Source organism: Phascolarctos cinereus, unplaced genomic scaffold, assembly GCF_003287225.1.
Source record: "Phascolarctos cinereus isolate Bilbo 61053 unplaced genomic scaffold, phaCin_HiC Scaffold_4;HRSCAF=312, whole genome shotgun sequence".
Lineage (NCBI taxonomy): Eukaryota > Metazoa > Chordata > Mammalia > Diprotodontia > Phascolarctidae > Phascolarctos > Phascolarctos cinereus.
Window position 1 is genome coordinate 119525749 of NW_027555847.1, and position 19407 is coordinate 119545155.

The window sequence follows — 19407 nt, forward strand, 5'->3', positions numbered from 1 at the left end:
AGCAGTATCAGACTTTAAATTATATTATAAGGTGAGAGCATTGTTGAAGTGTAAAATGGATAATTTTGATTATTTTAAAGTTTTTTTATATAAAATAAAATCTATGCAGCCAAGAATGGAAGGAATGCAGAAAATTGGGGGGAAACTTTCATAGATAAACTTTCAGATAGGATGTGATTGTGTTGGAATAATGTTGTGATGTAAGAAATGATGAGCTGGTTGATTTAAAAACATGGAAAGACTTGGACTTATGAAGGAAGATGTTATCCACCTTTGGAGAAACAGACGACAGGTAGAAATAAGCATAGTACAGTCTTACGTATATGTGTATGAGTGTATATGTGTGTGTGTGTGTGTGTGTGTGTGTGTGTGTGTGTGTGTGTGTGTGTGTGTGTGTGTGTGTGTATATATATATATATATATATATATATATATATATATATATATATATATATATATATATATATATATATATACACATATAGCCTTCTTTGGGGAGGGGAGTGGGGAAGGAGGGGAAAAAATAAAGTAAAAAATGTACAACAGAGAACGAAAGAATACCTTTGGGGAAGCAAAGAAAAGCTGGGCAGCATTGAAAATAATGTGTAATATTTATTATATAGGTTTTCTTCAAACAGAAATTTGTTTTATATTGAATCCTTTCTTGTGTTCAGCTGTGTATATGACAATTTTTTTTCTTTTCTTGTTTTGTATTTAAATTTAAAATAAATTTGAAAAATCCCCCCTGCCATGTACTTTAAAAAAATGAACTCGCAAGGAAGAAATTCTGTTTTAAGCAAACAAAAAAAATAACCCAAAGAGTCAAATATCACTAAGTGGCTAATGGTAAGTTCTAGGTAGAATTTGGATATATCTTAAGTCATTCCATAAGCTGCTGCGGTACATTTGTTCACAATTTCCACTCATGCTTGCCTTGATGATACATTGAGAAGGGCTGTCAACCACTCCAATTATGAGAAGAGTGTGGTCACCCTAAGAAGCCAAGAACAGATGTCTGATGAGAATATGGATGGTAGAAAAGAGGCAAACAAGCCTAAGTGCAGTGGAGTGGAACACATGAAACATTTTAGGAAACAGAAATTAAGAGACTTGAAGATAATGTGACTGCAGGGAAGTCATTGATAGTATCAACATCAGGAAACCATAGAACCATAGGGGCACTATCAGCTACTAAAGAGTTTTCCTGCCCTTGCATAGATGTCAACACAATCCATTGTGGGAGGGTGTTGGGAGTGGAATGACCCAAGAGCAGTAACATCCAATCAATAGATATGCATTGAGCACCTAAGATATTCACAGACGGTAAACTATTTGAGGGCAAGGACTATTTAATTTTTGTCTTTGTATCCCAGCACATAGAGCAGTGCCACACAGGGTAGATACTTAATAAATGCTTCCTGAGTTGAATTGAATCACTGAAGCTTATGCCTTTCTCAAAAGAAAAAAAGATTAGATTATGTCAGAAAAGATATGGAAATCCATGAACCTGAGGATGGATACACAAAGCAGAGCATCTGGGTGAGTGTAAACAAAGGGGAAAATATTGTGGGTGTATACTATTGGCTATCTTGCCAAAAGGAGCATATACACAAATTTCTCTTGAGAGATATTACAAAAACCCAAAGAGATTTAAAAAAAAAAGAAAGCATAGACCCATAAGCTCATAAATATCCAGAGCAGCTGTGTGTGTGTGTGTGTGTGTGTGTGTGTGGTGTGTGTGTTGTAGCAAAGACCTGGAAAATAAGGGAGTGCCCATCAACTGGAGAATGGCTAAACAAATCATGGAATATGAATGCAATCATATCATTGTGTTGTAAGAAACAGCAAAAGGGATGAAGTCATAGAAGCCCAGGAAAACTTATATGAACTGATGCTAAGCAAAATGAATAGACTTAGGAGATCGGTTTATACATTGACCATTATATTATAAAGAAAAACAACTCTGAAAAACTTAAGAATTCTGATCAGTACAATGACCAGCCAAGATTTCAGAAGACCAGTGATAAAACGTGTTTCCTACCTCCCAACAGAGGGGTGATGATTTAGAGATACAGAATGAGATTTACATTTTTGGACATAGCCAATGTTTGTGGATTTGTTTTGATTGACTATGCTTATTTGTTAGAAGGTAAAATTTTAAAAACCCTTTTTTTTTGTCCAGGGTTGGGGATGGTGGAGGGAGAATTTGGGGGAAGAGAGAGATTAGTAATAAAGATGCCAAAAAAAAAGAAGAAAGGAAAGAAAAAAGTGCTAGTATAGCACTTATTAAAATGCACAAAAGAGAACATAAGGAGGTTCAGTGGAAGACATAATCAACAAAGACAGCTTTGCAATTAATGTGTTGCATTTATTATATACTTTTAAAAACTAATCAGTATATAACAGATTCACAGTTTCATATAAAACCCCACTTTTCTATCCTTTGTAGATGGAAATGTTTGTTGAAGTGTTTGCCAAATTAAGAATAACAAAAAAGTGAAAGTTACAAAAAAAAAGAATTTCAAACTAGCACAGAAACAAGATAGAATAGGAATGATTTGTATATCTGCTGAAAAGCAGAAAATCTAACAAATGCTTCACCTGCTAATAGTTTCATTACTCAGAAAATAGAGGAAGTGATGAGATGTTACTATTCTAGATCTAATTCTCACCAACAAGGAAGAGCTGGTTGGTGACATGGAAATGTTGGAAACCTTGGGAGAAAGTGACCAGGTAAAAAATTTATAATAGCCAAAGAGGGAAATACTGAACACACTATCAAAGTCACTGATGCAACCTTGACAGTATGAAGAGGGAGAAGAGCCCTGGGCTTTTCTGGGAAAGAGCCATACCCATTCCTATTGCCATGTTATATAAGAATGGTTGAAGGAATTAGAAAAGTTTATCCTGGAGAAGAGAAGACCTAAGGAGTGACAAAGCTACTGTCTTCAGATCTTTGAGGGATGTCATCTGGAAGAGAGATTAGGTTTTTGCACAGCTACAGGAACCTGGAGTAAGCCCAATGGGTAGAAATAAGGGTAATGATTGTAATTGTTATTACTCTGCTTTCTAAAGCTTTCTGTACGCATTACTATTCCCATTTTTGTTGTTGTTAAGTCATTTTTAATAGGGTCCAACTGTGTGTGACCCCAGTGAGCTTTTCTTTACAGATATACTGGAATGGTTTACCATTTCCTTCTCCAGGTCCCCGTTTTACAGTTGGAGAAATTGAGGCAAAGGATAAGTGACTTGCCTAGGGTCACACAGGTAGTATGTGTCTGAGGCTGGGTTTGGACTCTGATCCTCCTGATTCCAGTCCCAGCACTCTATCCGCCACACCATCTAACTATTCCCATTTACAGATGAGAAAACAGAGGCTTACAAAGACTGACTCCTATAGTCACACAGCTGGAAGAGTACCAAAGAAGTCTCTTTAGAACAAAGCATTTAAAACTGGAAAGGACCTTAGAGATCATCTGACCTACACCCTGAATTTACAGATCAGGAAACTGAAGCCCAGAAGATTAAGTTATTGGCCCAAAATTATAGAGTTGGTAAATAACCGAGCTGAGATTATAGGCAGGAAGATGCCAACCAGCAGCAAGACATCCTGAGGAAGAGGCAAGACAGCAAGTGCCAACTTGGTCAGTAGAGGAGGGAAGACTGAGTCATCTGGAAAACTTTTATGAAAGAGCCATACCAGCTGGTTCTTGAAGGGCATGTAAGATTTAGGCAGAGAGGAGAGGATGTGGAAAAGTCATGAAGTATTTGAAGGACAATAAGCCATTTTGCCTGGAGCCAAGGGCTCTTGTAAAGAAAACCAGCCAACCCAACTGTGAAGCCCTTTTTTAAGAGTCTGAGAGGTATTGTGGAAAGAGCTCTGGTTTCAGATTCAGGAAGCTTGAGTTTGAATACGCCAACTTTGACCTTTACTTGTTGTGCAATTATGAGTCAGTTACTTTGCTTCAGTTTCCTCATCTGTAAAAAGGGAATAAAAATATTCACGGGGTTGTTGTGAGAACAAAGCTTTGGAACTCCTAAGAGACATCAAAATGTGGGTTATCACCAGTAAGGGTCTAGGTTTCTCAGGGAAAAGGCAAGATGATATTGCAGTCTCTGGAAATGAGTTACTGAACTTGCCTCAATTACATGTTGTTGCCAAAAAAGGCATTTGATAAGCCACCCTCCTTTCACTGGCAGCCACCAGTGTTTGAAAGGGGAGTCAATGGTTACCTAAAATAGGGTTCATGATAGCAGACGTCCTTTCTTGGATAGCTTCATTCCAGAACTCACAGCTGACGTTCCTATGGGTGTTTTCCTTTAGCCGCAGGACACTGGTGATGTTATAGAGACCCTCAGGGGTCTTCGAGTGGGTGGTATTCACAGATTCACTGATGTTTAGCCAGGATACCACTGCCAGAGGATAGCCTTTAGACTGACAGGTAAGCTCTATTTCATTGCTTCCTGGGACCCTGATGACTTGAGTATTTATTGTCTTGTAGGAAGCTAGGAAAAATGAAAATGGCGTAAGTTTTCCTTCTCTACTTCTTTTATTCCTTGCTTCCTTATCCTCATAGAGCTTACATTTTCTTGCTAGTTGCCCCCAGGAAAAGCTTTAGTTGAAACAGTTAAAAAGATAATCTAAGGGTTTAATTGATCTTTCAATTCAGTAAATACTTATTAATCACCTACTGTGTACAGGGCTCTGCTAGGCAGAAATATATATATGAAATATAAATAAGAGAAATGAGCCAGTTCCTGCCCTCAAGGAACTTATGATCTACTAGGAGGCAAGAAGTCTTCTCTCTTGCTATTAAAAATAAAGGAAACTGTGATCATCATCATAGGTCTCAAATGATATCATGTCCAAGAGAGGAAATATAATTACATTAACGTTCCTAGAGCACTTTAGCTACATCTTTCCTTTGCCCTTATCATATACTACCTATTAATACTAAATTACAGGTGATAGACCTCCCTTTCTCCCCATAGACCATAAGCTCCTTGAGAGCAGGAACTATGTCACTTTTCATATTTGTATTTCAGCAGATGACTAACAAGTGTTGTGAAAAATGATTATCAGAGCTTCAGTCCCAGCCAGCCCCCTTCTGGAAAGTTCTTCAGGACATTACTGATAATGAGATTGCATTGGAAGCTGCCCAGGTTTGGGTGGAGACAGATTCTTCTGCCTAGATAGGTCAAGACTGGGAGTGGTCTGGTATGGGGTGGGAGAGAAGGGGCGGGGAGCAGGGCAGGGAGAGGAGTGTGGTCTGATAGAACAGGTATTTCCTTTGTCTGGAGGTAGAATGATGGGCTGGAGATACCAGTTTCTGTTGAAAAGGTATTGTACCAGGATTAGGTGACTTAAATCCATACTCAAGACCTTCATTTTAATATAGCCCACCTCCCAGTGTGTTGACCAATCAGAGTTGATGGGCACCCCTTGAGAACACCTACTTTTCGAAGGGCATATAACCTTGTATACCCAAGCCCCAAATTGAGCCAGTTCTGAATTGACCCCATTAGGGGGGCCCAGTTTTGGACTGTAACTCCCATGCAATACATGTTAAGCCAGCTTGAGAGAAATAAAAACATGGACACAGCCTAATTTCATTTGTTTTTCTTAAAACAAACTCTATGAGAGGTTGATAGTGTTAATTGAATTGAAAAATTAATTAAAACTCTGAGAATACCTTTTTAACTGTTTCAACTAAAGCTTTGTGTGGGAGTAGCTAGCAAGAAAATGTAAGCTCTATGAGGGCAAGGATTCTTTCATTTCTTCTGCTGGAGAAGTGAGAAACAGGGACTAGATACCCTCAAATAATCATGAGCTGATGGTATTTACTTAGCGTTCACACACTTAATTGTTCTCTGTGTATTGTTACCCCAAAAAAGTTAGACACTGAAGACCTAAAACAGGCGTTGGTAATGTTAGCTGCTCCGTGATTAGAATGCTGGACGTGGAGTCAGGAAAACCTGAGTACAAATCTTGCCTCAGACACTTACTAGCTATATGACCCTGGGCAAGTCACTTAACCTCTGCCTACCTCAGTTTCCTCAGTTGTAAATGGGGATAATAAAAGCAGTTACCTCCCATGGTTATTGTGAGGATAAAATTAGAGAATATTTACAAAGTGCTGTGCAAATCTTAAAACACTAGATAAATGTTAGCTATTTTGTACAAAGATAAATTGTACAACACAGAGAAAATGATATAGCAAGGGACCAAACTAAAATTAATTCAGTAAATATTGACTTAATTTGCGGACATCAGTAAGCTGTGGAAAATATGAGTTGCTTGTTGGCACTGGGTGAGAAGTGGAGAAAATCATTACCAGACTTCCAAGCAGACAGAGAAGGCTTTTTGGAAGGAAGTAGAATTTTATGAGGTTTGCAACTTGCTAACACACTAAATTATGTAGTAGCATGTGTTATGGTTGTCGGTGTTTGTGTCTTTTCTCCCTACTATTACTATATGTAAATTAATATTGTAACTTACTATTGTGTAAATTTCACAAAAGCTTGGGGCCCAACCTTCCCTAACCCTGATTGCTTCTAGAACCCACAGCAGTGTTCTACACACAGTAGATATGCCATGTTTGTTGAATGAATCAATGAATAATTAATACTTTTTGTAAAAGCCTATTCAGGCATAGGGATAATTGGGGAAACTAGAAAGCTGGGAATGGAAGCAATAAACAAGAGTGGTGATAGTTTTACTTACCTGGGTAGGACTGAAAGGCAGCTTAGTTTATATAATTCTCAGACCACTCACTAGTTAAGGGTGAAAATCATTGATCCTGATATATAGAGAAATACTACCGACTAATGAGAAACATGAATGGAACATTAGGCAAACATTGTCATCATCATCATCATCCTCATCCTCATCTACAGAGAGTTTTCACTGTGTACATAGCACCATATGAAATGGTGACTTTGGTATCCATTTTCAGGAAAGAGGATAAAAGTAGAAAAGCTGGGACCTACAAGGTTGCCATAAAGGCTTGTTTGCTTTTTTAACTGAATAGAATAAACTTGTCAGCTAGATTGAGCAGTGGATAGAGCACTGGGCCTAGACTCTGTAAGACCTGAGTTCAAATGCAGCCTCAGACACTTAGTAGCTTTGTGACCCTGGGCAAGGCACTTAACCTGGTTGGCCTTGGTTTCCTCATCTGTAAAAGGAGCTGGAGAAGGAAATGGCAAACCATTCCAATATCTTTGCCAAGAAAACCCCAATTGAGATCATGAAGTGTTGTTGGACATGACAGAAATGAGGAAACAACAAACCTAGTCAGAAAATGACTAGTGGGTGGATTAGAGATTTGAATTGGAGGCTGAAAGGAAAGAACATAAAAGAGTGAAGTTTGGTAGAAAAAATCATCAGAATTTTGGAAACAGTCATCTAACATTAAGGACCTACTATGTGCTGGGTGTTATATTAAGTGCAGAGGGTTACAAAAACAAAAATGAAGCAACCTCTGCCCTCAAGTTTACCTTCTATCCAGGGGAACAGCATGTACACATCTAAGTATATACAGCCATATCAAAAATGACATTTACTCCTTGTTTGAGAAGTGAGATGGAAGTGTTACTCACCTACCTCCCACAGAATGTGGAAGTTAGGTTGAGGGCAAGTTTCTTAAGAAAAGATGAGCAATTTTCATGGAATCATATATTATAGAATCTTAAGAGGTGGGATGTTAGGAGTCACTGGATCTAGCCTCATACTCAGGGAGTAATCTTTTCTATATCAGTCATAGTAAGTGACCACTCAGCTTTTACTAATGTGGTGTTCTGAAAGAATGGGAGACCATGTTCTTTGGGGGTAGCCTCTTTCACTGTTGGACAGCTTAAGTGAATCAGAAACATTTACCAAAGACCTAGTAAGTGCCTGTCATTGTGTTAGGCACTGGAGGTACAAAGACAAAAGAGTTTTTTCCATTAAGAAGTTTAGGGTCTCCTGGGGGGAGCAAAATAAACACAGATAAATCAATACAAAATATATATATATGTAAGGTAAATTCAGTGTCATTTGGGGATGAGGGCACTAAATAATTGGGAGGACCAGGAAAGGCCTCATGGAGGAGATGGGGAAGAGTCTTTTTCTCATCTCTCACCCCAGCAGTAGCTATGGCAGCCGCATGCATGGTCATGAGAAGAGATGCTTGCTTAGGTGAGCCTGAGATGAGACCTCAAATTCTTGGATGCCTCTTTTGCTTTGTGTTTCTTTCCTTGAACACAGGTCATCAAACAATGATTCCAAGAGATTACTGCTTTCAGATTTGGTAGCTGCCTCATGAGCTCCAGAGGTATAGTCATTGGTTTGGATGCTGCCTGCTTAACATTGGAAAGTGTTCCCTGTAACTATAGCCTTTGTGGAGAAAAAGATTACCTCTTCTAGGAGGACGAACCAGAAAATACAAAGAAAATGTCTGCCTCCCTCTGTTTGGGGTCAGGTCTCCTCAGGAATGGAACCAAGTCTGATCAAGCCCAGAACTGGAATCCTTTGTGTCCAAGATTCAATGGATCTCACACATTCTGGAAGATACCTTTATTCACCCTTTTATCCTTACACGTTGTCACCCACCTTCATATATGTTCACGCACCCTTACAAGATAACCAACCTTTTACTTGCAGAGTGACGTACTTGTAGTCAGCGGCATCCCTATAGAGAATCAGGCAGTGGTACTGGCCAGCATCCATTATTTGGACATCCCTAATGTGAAGCAAGGCTTTCCTGAGGGACAGCTGGTCCTCTAACAACGTCATTCTTCTTCCACTGTGCTCACTGAGAATTTCCAGGTCTTCCTTTTTACTAGAAAAATTCACAATTTTCCTTTCATCCTTTGCCCAAGTGACTCTTAATGCGTCAATTTCCACTTGTCTACCAGCGTCAAAGTTACACTCCATTGTCACATTGCTTCCAAAGTCTGCTATATACAGTTCCTTGGGAACAGTCACTGTAAATAAACCTATGGGGGGAAAACAAAACAAAATTACCATGGCATTACCTGCCCACAGACCCCAATTTTGTCTTAGTTGGGACAAAAAAGGCTAGCCCTATATCATCCCCATGGATTGCCTGGTACAGTGAACAGATCACTTGAATAGAAATCAAGAGACTCTGTCACTATTGGTATAACATTAATGATTGTCTCTTCCCCTACCTCAGATGTTTCTGTAAAATGAAAGGTTTGGGCTAGATGGTCTCTAAGGATGCTTCTGAGTGTTACAGTCTTTAAATGTGTAATCTGTGGCCTCATAACTTCATCTGAGGCTCCTCTTTCTTTTGCCTCCTCTCATTCCATGTATCAGCAACTCTTCCTTTTGCATTATTTCTTGGATACACTATCAGTGCCCTTTCTTATGTCCCTAAACATTCTACACCTGGGCTAACACAACTATCCTTGTTTCCACTTCCTTTTCAGTACAGTCAATCAAAAATCATCTTCATCAAACACTATTTATCAAGCTACCTCCTTTTTAAGATCCTGTAGTGGGGCTCTTTCCTAATTATGTCTCATGTCAAATTAAACCTCCTATAGAATTGTGGAAAAAACACTGCTTTTTAAATAAGAGGATCTGGTTAAAATCTTACCTCTTATACTTCCTACCTGTGGGACTTCGGGCAAATTATTTAACCTCCTTTGCTCTAAGTTTCCTCATCTATAAAATGAGTGTTTGGACTAGATGACTTCCTATTTCCCTCACAGCTGTAGATGTGTGGACCCATGGTCCTTGTTGGGAGGCTTTCCATGAAGCTCTAATAACTGAATGCTAATCATTTCAGCAGTCTTTAGTCTTCATCCATTACCCCAATCATTTATTCATTCAATCAAAAAACCCTCTGTGAACATCTGGTTGGGGCGAGGTGCACCACCTTCCCAGTCACCCAGGTTAGTAATGTTAGTGTTTCTCAGGATACTTCACTCTCTGTCACCCTCCATATCCAATGAGTGGCCAAGTCCTCTCATTTCTATCTTCTTAACATCTCCCATATACACTGTCTTCTCTTTTTCTGTGATGCTGCTACCAGGGCAGTGCTAACCCTAGTGCAGGCCTCCATCCACTTGCACCTGGATTATTTTAATAACCTGTTGTTAGTTTTCCCTGCCTCAAGTTTCCCCTCACTCCAGTCCATCTTCCACTAAGTTGTCAAATTGATCTTTCAAAAGTGCAAGTATGACTATGTCATAGTCCCCACCCACACCCATACCCCATTCAATTATTTCCAGTGGCTTATTATTGCCTTCTGGATCAAATATGAAATCCTCTGTTTAGTTTATAAAGATCTCTATAACCTGCCCCGTTCCTGCCTCTGCAGTCTTCTTACACCTTACACCCCAGCAGGTAAGCTGTGATCCAGTGTCACTTCATTTCCAGACTGCGCATTTGTGCTGGCTGTCCCCCACGCCTGGAACTCTCTCCCTCTTCATCTCTACCTCCTAGCTTTTCTGGATTCTTTTGAGTCTTGGATAAATTCCCACAGTCTGCAATTAGCCCTTCCTGACCACCCCTTAATTCTAGTGCTTTCCCCCTGTATAACGTGTGTGTGTGTGTGTGTGTGTGTACACACACACGTATAGTTTGTACATAATTGTTTGGATGTTGGTCTCCCCCATTAGACTATAAGCAGGGACTGTCTTTTGCCTTTTTTTTTTGTATCCCCATTGCTTAGCACAGTTCCTGGAAAATAGTAAGTGCCTAATAAATGCTAGCCGATTGACTGACTTTACCAGATATTGAGTTGCAAGTCTAGAAAAAAGTTTTTAAACTAAAGCCCTCCCCTTTTCAAGTATGTGTGTTTCCTGAAGCTCTGTCCTAGGTTTTCTTCTCCTGTTATTCTATACTTGTTCCTTCCACTAGTGATGTCATCCTGTCCATGGATTCAGTTATTATTTCTTTTTTTGTTTTTAGTCAATGGCACTTTATTAAGTTGTCCATGGTCCCCTCTAATGAAGTGGACCTCAGATCTTTCACATGATCTGAGATGCCCCCTTCTTCCAGGACTTTGTATTTATAGAGTTTGATACCCCAATATGCAAAAAAAAAAAAAAAGGTGTGGTAAAATACAGAATCTCATTGGCTGGTAGACTTTGCTCTTGAGGGATAAAAATAACATATCAGCAGGGGAGGGGGTTCCACAGATTAGGTGAAGCATGGGGCATCTCCACTGACTAAATGGTCGTAAGATGGTCACTTGCTCAATTTGGACAAAAGAGAATGGTGCATAAGTCCAAAAATAAGTTGGAGGACTTTCCATGTAATTGAGTCACCTCCATCACACTGGGCTTGGTCACCATGACAAGCTAAAACAAGGATGGAGCCCCTCTAGCTAGCTTCCTATAATTACACAAGTGATCTTATAATCTGTAGCTCACAGCTTGGGGACCTGATATATAGAATTTATAATCACTATTTCTATAGAATCATGTCAAATTGATTGATAACTGACTGAAATAGAATAAGGGTATAAATGAATTATTTTTCACAGATATAATGGCATATTAATAAATATCTTAGAAAGTAGATATCAGTCAGCTAGATGCAATTATTATTTCAATGCAGATGACTCCCAAATCCTAATATACTCAGTCCTTATCTCTCCAGTCCTGCCTGGTGAATATCTGGATGTCTCATCATCATCTAAAACTCAGTATATCCAAAACTCTTCTCATTATCTTCTCCCATAAACCTGAACCTTCTCTGAACTTCCCTATTTCTGTTTAAGGCACTACAATCCTCCCACTTACCTCATTTTATAACTTCAGTCTTATCTTTGATTTTCCTCTCTCTTTTACTTCACCTATCTAATTCATTGCAAATTCCTGTTAAACATAACATTTCTCACCATTGTTGCCTTTTCTCTATTCACAGGACCACCAATTAATTCAAGTTTTCATCTCTTTCTTGGACTATGGCAATAACCTTTCAATTGATCTCTCTGCTTCCAAACTCATCCTTTTCCCAACCTTCTTCCACACAACTGCCAAAATCATCTTCCCAAGATACCACCACATTTCCCAAAGTGAATGTGAAAGAGAGTGAGGAGTCCATAATGACACCTACATTGATTACTAGACTGGTTGATTGGGAGGATGTACTTAGTAAGTGTTCATTAAGGGTTTTTGATTGAATGCAGAGTGATTGGCTAAATGAATGAAGGCTAAAGATTTGTTGGAGTGATTAGGGTTCAGTTATCAAATTCCACTTCTCCAAAACTTTCATTGGCTCACTATTGCCTTTAAGATAAAATGCAAACTTCTCAGTCTGGCATAAAAAGTTCATCAAAATCTGGCTGTCCTACCTTTCCAGCCTTATTTCACATTATGCCCCTTCACTCTTCCCCTTCCCCCAGTATGTAATAATCAAACTGGACTATCAAACTCAAACTTGACATGCCATCTTTCCCTGCAATCCATTTTCACAAACTGTCCATTATACCTGGAATACACTACTTCCTGAGACCTGACTCTCGGAATCTTCTTCCTGTAGGCTCAGCTCAGTTTTACCTCCTCAATAAAACCTTTCTAATTCTCTGCATTTGTTAGTGCTCTCTTCCTTCCCAAATTGCTCTGTATTTATTTAAATGTGTACCCTTATATCCCACCAAAATGTAACCTTGTTGAGGGCAATGGCTGCCAATATTTATATCTTTGTAATAAAAGAATCTAGCACAGTATTGGAACATTTTTGGTTCTTCTTTGATGTTTTTTGAATTGAATTATTGAAGTGGTAAAAGCTGCTTGCAAATAAAAGTGATTTATGAACTTAGCTCCCTTATGTGAACTAAAAATACACTGGGGAACTCCAAATACAGTTAAATTTACTCCTGGTTATGCATTAAAGCAAAGAGCCTCATACAAACAGTTAACCTGGTTGATAGAAGCCTTGGTAGAAATGAAATACATGAAGTTATTAACCAAAAACATAATTATAACTCCCATTTCTGTAGTGCTTTGTAGCCTAGAAACCACTTTTCTCACAACAACTCTGTGTTGTAAGGTAAGTGTGCAACTATAATCTTTATTTTAGAGATTAGGATCATACCATTATGTATAAATATACAAACATATTCAAATGCAAATGTCACAAAGCTGTTAATATGCATTGGTATGAATGTTGTTGTTCAGTTTTTTTCAGTTGCATCCAACTCTCCATGACCCCATTTGGGGTTTTCTTGACAAAGATACTGGAGTGGTTTGCCATTGCCTTCTCTAGCTCACTTTACAAATGAAGGGTCACATAGCTAGTAAGTGTCTGAAGGCATTGGGTTTGAACTCATGAAAATGACTCTTCCTGATTCCAAGCCCAGTGCTCTCTGTCCATGTGGCCCCTAGCTGCCCCTATTGGTATGAACAGCATACTCAATTATATGTGTGTGTGTGTCTGTGTGTCTCTGTGTGTGTATACGTACGCGTGTATGTGAAAGGGCATCAGAAATTCCAGTAAGAAATACTCCAGGTTCAAATGCCACTACTGATACTTACTGCCTGTGTGAGCATAGATTAATCACTTCAACTTCATCTGTATTATGGAAATAATAATATTTGCACCATCAATCTCATAGGAATGATATGTGAAAAGTATTTTGTAAACTACTCAGTGTTAGAGAAATGGAAGTACTGAGATTCTATTGTGCATATCTATTAATGAATCAGCAAATATTTATTAAGTACCTGCTTTGTGCCAAGAATTCTGCTGTGCTATGCTATGTGTGTGCTCTCTCTCTTTCTCATATACACACACACGAATGTATATATGAATGTACATACATCTGCCTTTCTTTGAATCCCCAGCACTTAACATGGTCACCATAACATAATAGACACTTAATAAACAGTTGTTGACTGACTGTCTTATGCTTTGTTTGAAGAGAAGCTAGCTATTTTGATATCACTTCTGAGTGCCAAGTAGTTATGAAAGGAAGCTTTATTCAAATATTCCTACTAAATGCCCATTGATGGATACAGCCGTGTTGCACTGTCTGTTACAGATTGGAATAGAAAAAATCCAGAATCTCTTTACTCAGATTTAATGTGGATTTTCCTCTCACATCAGACCTTGCCTTTGATTTTGTGCAAAGAAAACTTATCCCTATGTATTCTTCTGTTAGCAGAGCCAGGGGCTTGAGGAATGCCACTAAAGGCTTTCTGAGAAGTGTGAAGTTTTGCATTTTTGCAGTGTGGCATAGCTCTGAGTTAGCAGTTATAACAATTTCAGGAAACTACAAACAAATCACTGAATTATGCAGCTTATTGAATAAAAATCCTATAGTGACGGACAATAATTCCTTGGGTCACTTCAGCCAAGGGCTCCAAGATTGGTGAAAATTCTGATGAACTCCATGTAGCCTAGGGTTCAGGAGTTCTGGGACTTGGGAATGTCTACATGGCAGATGAAACATATTCCTGCATATAGGGACAGCTAGATGGCACAGTAAATAGAGTGCTGAACCTGGAGTCAAAAAGACCTGAATTTGAATCCAGCCTCTGACACCTACTTTGCAACTGAAGGTAAGTAACTTAACCTCTGCCTGCCTCAGTTTTCTCATCTCTAAAATGGGGATGATAATAATAATAGCACCAGGGTTGTTGTGAAGATAAAATGAGATATTTGAAAAATGCCGTATTAATAGCATTTTACATAATGTTAGCTGGATATTATTGTTGTTATTATTATCTGTTCATTGCCCAATGCTCATACTGATGTCATCCTTTAGTAGCAATGTGGCAATAATTTCTTAACTTGCCCTGGGCCCCTGAGAAGCATGTCAGCTAAATCAATACACAATCAAATTGACTTTGAAGAAAGAAGAGGGCAATGGTTGTAGAGTGAAGGGTTGAGACCTTCATACTAAGCAAGGTGATTCAGACTGGGCATCCCAACCTCAACATGATTTCAGGAGTGCTCAGGTCACCTAACTCAGTACACTGCCTGGAAATCCCACCTTCTCTTGGAGAGAGAGAAGAGACAGCAAACCCATCGGCAACTCACTTCCCTTTTCTGGGCCTCAGTTTTCTCATTTGTAAAATCAGGTGGTTGGACTAGCTCTCCGAAGTACTTTGCAACTCTAACATTCTATGAACTTTTTTGAAAAAAGATTAGGGGGGAGAATATTAATAATAATAACAAAAGCTAACATTACTTTAAGGTTTATGAAGTGATTTATGTACATTTCCACATTTGAGCATCACAACAATCCTGGAGGTAGGTGGTATTATTATCCCCATTTTACAGATGGAGAAACTGAGTCAGGCAGTGTCAAGTGACTTAGAGCTAGCAAGTGTCTGAGGCTAGATTTTAATTTAGGTCTTTCTGATTGCAGGACCAGCACTCTATCTACTATATCATCCAGCTGCCTTGCTAATAACTCTATCATGGTATTAAAACAAAATGTTTTTAATTCAAATGCACATGTCAGTGAGATAAATTAACATTTGCAAATAAAAAAAAATCCCTTTGGAAAAATTTAGCTTGAACTGCAGTATCTAATCCTAAATATGAGGCTCTTTGTAGAAGGAGGGGGAGAGAGAGCAACTCTCTATGGAGGCTTTCAGGACCTTTGTTGAGTGGAAGAGTCCCTGATTCATTCATATGTTCCTTGATGGCCTGGATAGTGGAAGTGTTCCACTATCCTTGTGCTCACCTTCATCATGCAAAGATCCTGGGCTCACCAGTGGTTTGGGACTCCTGACCATGTGCTCTAGCTAACCTGGACAATAACACTTGTGCTACCTGCTTCACAGAGATGGTGTTGGTGTTGTTATTGTTACCTGTTATCAGGCGGAGCTTCATTCCCACAATCAGAAATGAGAGAAGGAAGAACATTTTGCTTCTTGGGTCTGAAAGAGAGACAAGCACAGAAAAATCACCATCAATCGCTGTCGTTTTTTTGTGCTGCTCGCTCTGACTGTGAATCATTATACCTTGTGAGTCAATGATTTTCCCAGTCGCAGAAGCAGAGGAATGACTCTTAAACAAATCACTTGGGGAAGGTAAAGAGGGGGCAGATGAGAGATTTATTATTGATTCACTGTGGGAAGAGTGGAGGGTGATACTGAAGGTTTTCCTTTCCAATCCAAATGAGAGGCTCCTATTTCCCAGAATACTTTGCTGAACTAGAGTAATTCAATTCCATTTAGGAAGCATTTTTGTTTTTTGGTGAGGCAATTGGAGTTCAGTGACTTGCCCAGAGTCACACAGCTAGTAAGTGTTATGTGTCTGAGGCCAGATTTGAACTCGGGTCCTCCTGAATCCAGGCCCAGTGTTCTATCCACTGTGCCACCTAGCTGCCCTCCATTTAGGAAGCATTAAGCACCCACTCTGTACAAAGCCAAAGGCAGTATAGTTTAGTGAATTGAGGGTCAACCTTGGAAGTGGAAATTCTGCCTGACACATACTGGTTGTCTGACCTTGGGCAAATCACACAAATATGAATATGCTGACTCAGTAACCTCTAAGTGCTTTTAGAGAATTGCTAAATTACAGAGAGGTTGCCAATTCTGACAATTGCATTATTGTGGGTAATTCCTTATACTGATGAGATCAAACACACAATGTCATAAGGTGTTATGTTGGGTGCTTGAAATAGACTAAAATAAATCAGTCCCTGCCCTTAAAATGTCTAAGTTGGGTGGGAGACAAGGAACATGCACATCATAGAGTCATGGGGAACTCCATCTATCAATGCTTGGCAATTTGGAGAACCTGGAAGTTAAAACGATTTGACCCCGGTAACGCAGCAAATAAGCCAATCTGACAGAAGCAAAATATAAACTCAGGTATTCCTGACCGTCAGGATTCCTCGGGCTCTCCAGCTGTTGCCTTTCTTGTGTAAGTTTGGACAGTGGGCAAGGCAAGCGGACACAGATTAACAAATATGAAGCAGACATAATGTAATTTCCCCGTACCATACCCTGACGGTTACACTTTTCCTATTTCCTCCCATTCCCCTATCTCCACAGCATGGCATCTTTCCTATCTGAGTCATTCAAATTCATTTATTAAGTAGATTAAACACTTTATAAATTACCTCTCGTTTGACAGATGAGAAAACAGAGGACCCAAGAAAAGAAATGACTTGCCCAATGTCACACATGACCTAAAACGCCAGAGTTAGGCCTTGAACCTAGGTCCTCTTGATTCTAAAGCCAGTAACTTTCCTCTATACCACCTTCCCCTATACAATCCTTTTAAGATTAGCAAAGTACTTTATAAATAAATGTTATTTGGTCATCACTACAACCCTAGGAGGTAACTGCTATTATCAACCCCATTTTACAAAAGAGAAAACTGAGATTGATAATCTTAACCCTTCTCAGCAATACAAGGATCTAAGACATCTCCAGAGGCCTCGTGATGGAAAATACTATCCATATCCAAAGAAAGAACTATGAAAGTTGAATTGCTATTTTTTTCTCTTCTGTTGAGTTTTGTTTCCTCTTTCTGATGATTCCTCCTATTGGTTTTAATTTTTACTTACAACATCACTAATGTGAAAACACGTTTAATAGGAATGTAAATGTATAGCCTATGTCAGATTGTGCGCCGTCTTGGGGAGGGTGGTGGGGAGGAAGGGGGAGAAAAATTTTAAACTCAAAAACATATGGAAGTGATTGTTGATAAATCAAAATAAATTAACTAAATAAATAAATAGGAAATTAGTCTTATTATTAAAGAGAGAGAGAGAGAGAGAGAGAGAGAGAGAGAGAGAGAGAGAGAACTGAGGCAGACAGAAGTTAGTGATTTGCCTGGGGTCACACAGCTTGAAGTGTCTCAGTCTAGATTTGAACTCAGGTTTTCCTGACTAGGTGGCATAGTGCATAGAGTGTCAGGCCTGGAGTCAAGAGGATTCATCTTTCCTGAGTTCAAATCTGGCCTCAGATACTTAGTAGCTGTGTGACTTTTCCCACTTATCCAAGACAGATAATAGTAGGCATTTAAATCTTAGTGTGAAGGAGCTAATAACAGTGTTTTTTCTTTTCAAATTTGAGAGATTGGAAGGAGGAAGCATTGGAAAAGAAAGCCTGGAGACTATTTCACTTAAGCAGAGGTTGTGAGTAATAGTCATGCTAAAAAAAATAACTCACATTTCTGTAGTTTTAAGATAAGTCACTTTTTGGACAATATCCCTGATTGTAAAATGTTCCATTTTACAGATGAGGCCACAGAAGGTTTTCAGATATGGCCAATGTTTTAGTTTATTTTCCTTGACTATACTTGTTTGTTATGAGGGAGGACTTCTATTTGTTGGTCAGAGATGATAGTGCCTAGTGACAGAGATGTTAAAGAAAAAAGAAGAAGGAAAAGTGCATCGATAAAACATTTTTAAAAACTTGAAACATGGAGTGACTTGCTTGTGGTCACACAGCTAGTAAAGTATCAGAAATGAGGGCTGCACGCAGGCCTCCAAACTGAAATCCGGTGACCCTCAAGCTGTTGCTGTTTTCTCCAAAGTGGGGTCATACACACCAATGGGTAAATAAAAAATATGACAACTGAGGAGAATAGCACACCTAGTCAGTCCTTGCTTGCCTTTGGGGTTCCCTTTCTACCTGCCTGTGCCAGTATGGGCTGTTGGACAGTCTTCTTACATGCTCCTTCCCAGGTACATATAAGAGGGGAGGGAGTCATTCCTGCCTGGCCCCTTATGAGGAACCTGTCCTTGGAGCCTCCCCACCCCATCTGGGGCAGCAACATACGCCCACTGTGTCCCAAGCCATCAGTTCCTCAATCAAGCTTCTGGATGACTGCCTGGACTGTTCTCCATGTTCTCACCCCAACATCAAGGAAGATAGAAATACACTAGCCAAATTTCAAGGAAAACCTTAGCACAATTGTGGATGGAGTTGAAAAATGGAATATTTCAATTTAATAAGGGCAGACAATGTTATACTTTATCCATTTGAATCTATGCATCTTTTTTGCCTAAAGTAGCCATTGAAACCAAGTACTGAAATAAATGGAGCTTAGAATCAGATCATTGAGGGGAGCTAGGTGGTGCAGTGGATAGAGCACGAGCCCTGAAGTCAGGAGGACCTGAGTTCCAATCCGGCGTCAGACCAAACACTTGACCCTTACCAACTGTGTAACTGTGGGCAAGTCACTTAACCCCAATTGCAAAAAAAAAAAAATCAGACCATTGAATCTTTGTATCATACAATATTAAGCAGTTTTCAAAAATGAGACAGAATATTCAAATTGTCCTCACTGAAAAGTGTTATAAATTTTAGTGAACATAAAAGTTTTTATATTGTTAATAAAAATACAATTATTTTAAAATATCATTTATTTCATCTTTATCTCATCTTTTTGAAAGTTCTTTTTGTGTGTGTTTGGTAATGTACATAATATGTTAGTATAGTAGTACACATATATAATTTATAAATAAATATGGAGAG

General features: G+C 39.0%; 1 protein-coding gene across 2 annotated transcripts in view; it reads right to left on the minus strand.

Annotated features, from left to right (window-relative positions):
* Positions 1-19407, minus strand: part of PDCD1LG2 (programmed cell death 1 ligand 2) — a 56831-nt gene that overhangs the window by 15533 nt on the left and 21891 nt on the right. For both annotated transcript variants that reach the window (XM_021006311.2, XM_021006310.2), the window contains exons 2-4: positions 15781-15849; positions 8629-8976; positions 4234-4506 (exon numbers count right to left, since the gene is read on the minus strand). In XM_021006311.2, coding sequence (XP_020861970.1) covers positions 4234-4506; positions 8629-8976; positions 15781-15835 — 676 coding nt within the window. In that variant the 5' untranslated portion in view covers positions 15836-15849. The remainder of the gene's footprint in view (positions 1-4233; positions 4507-8628; positions 8977-15780; positions 15850-19407) is intronic.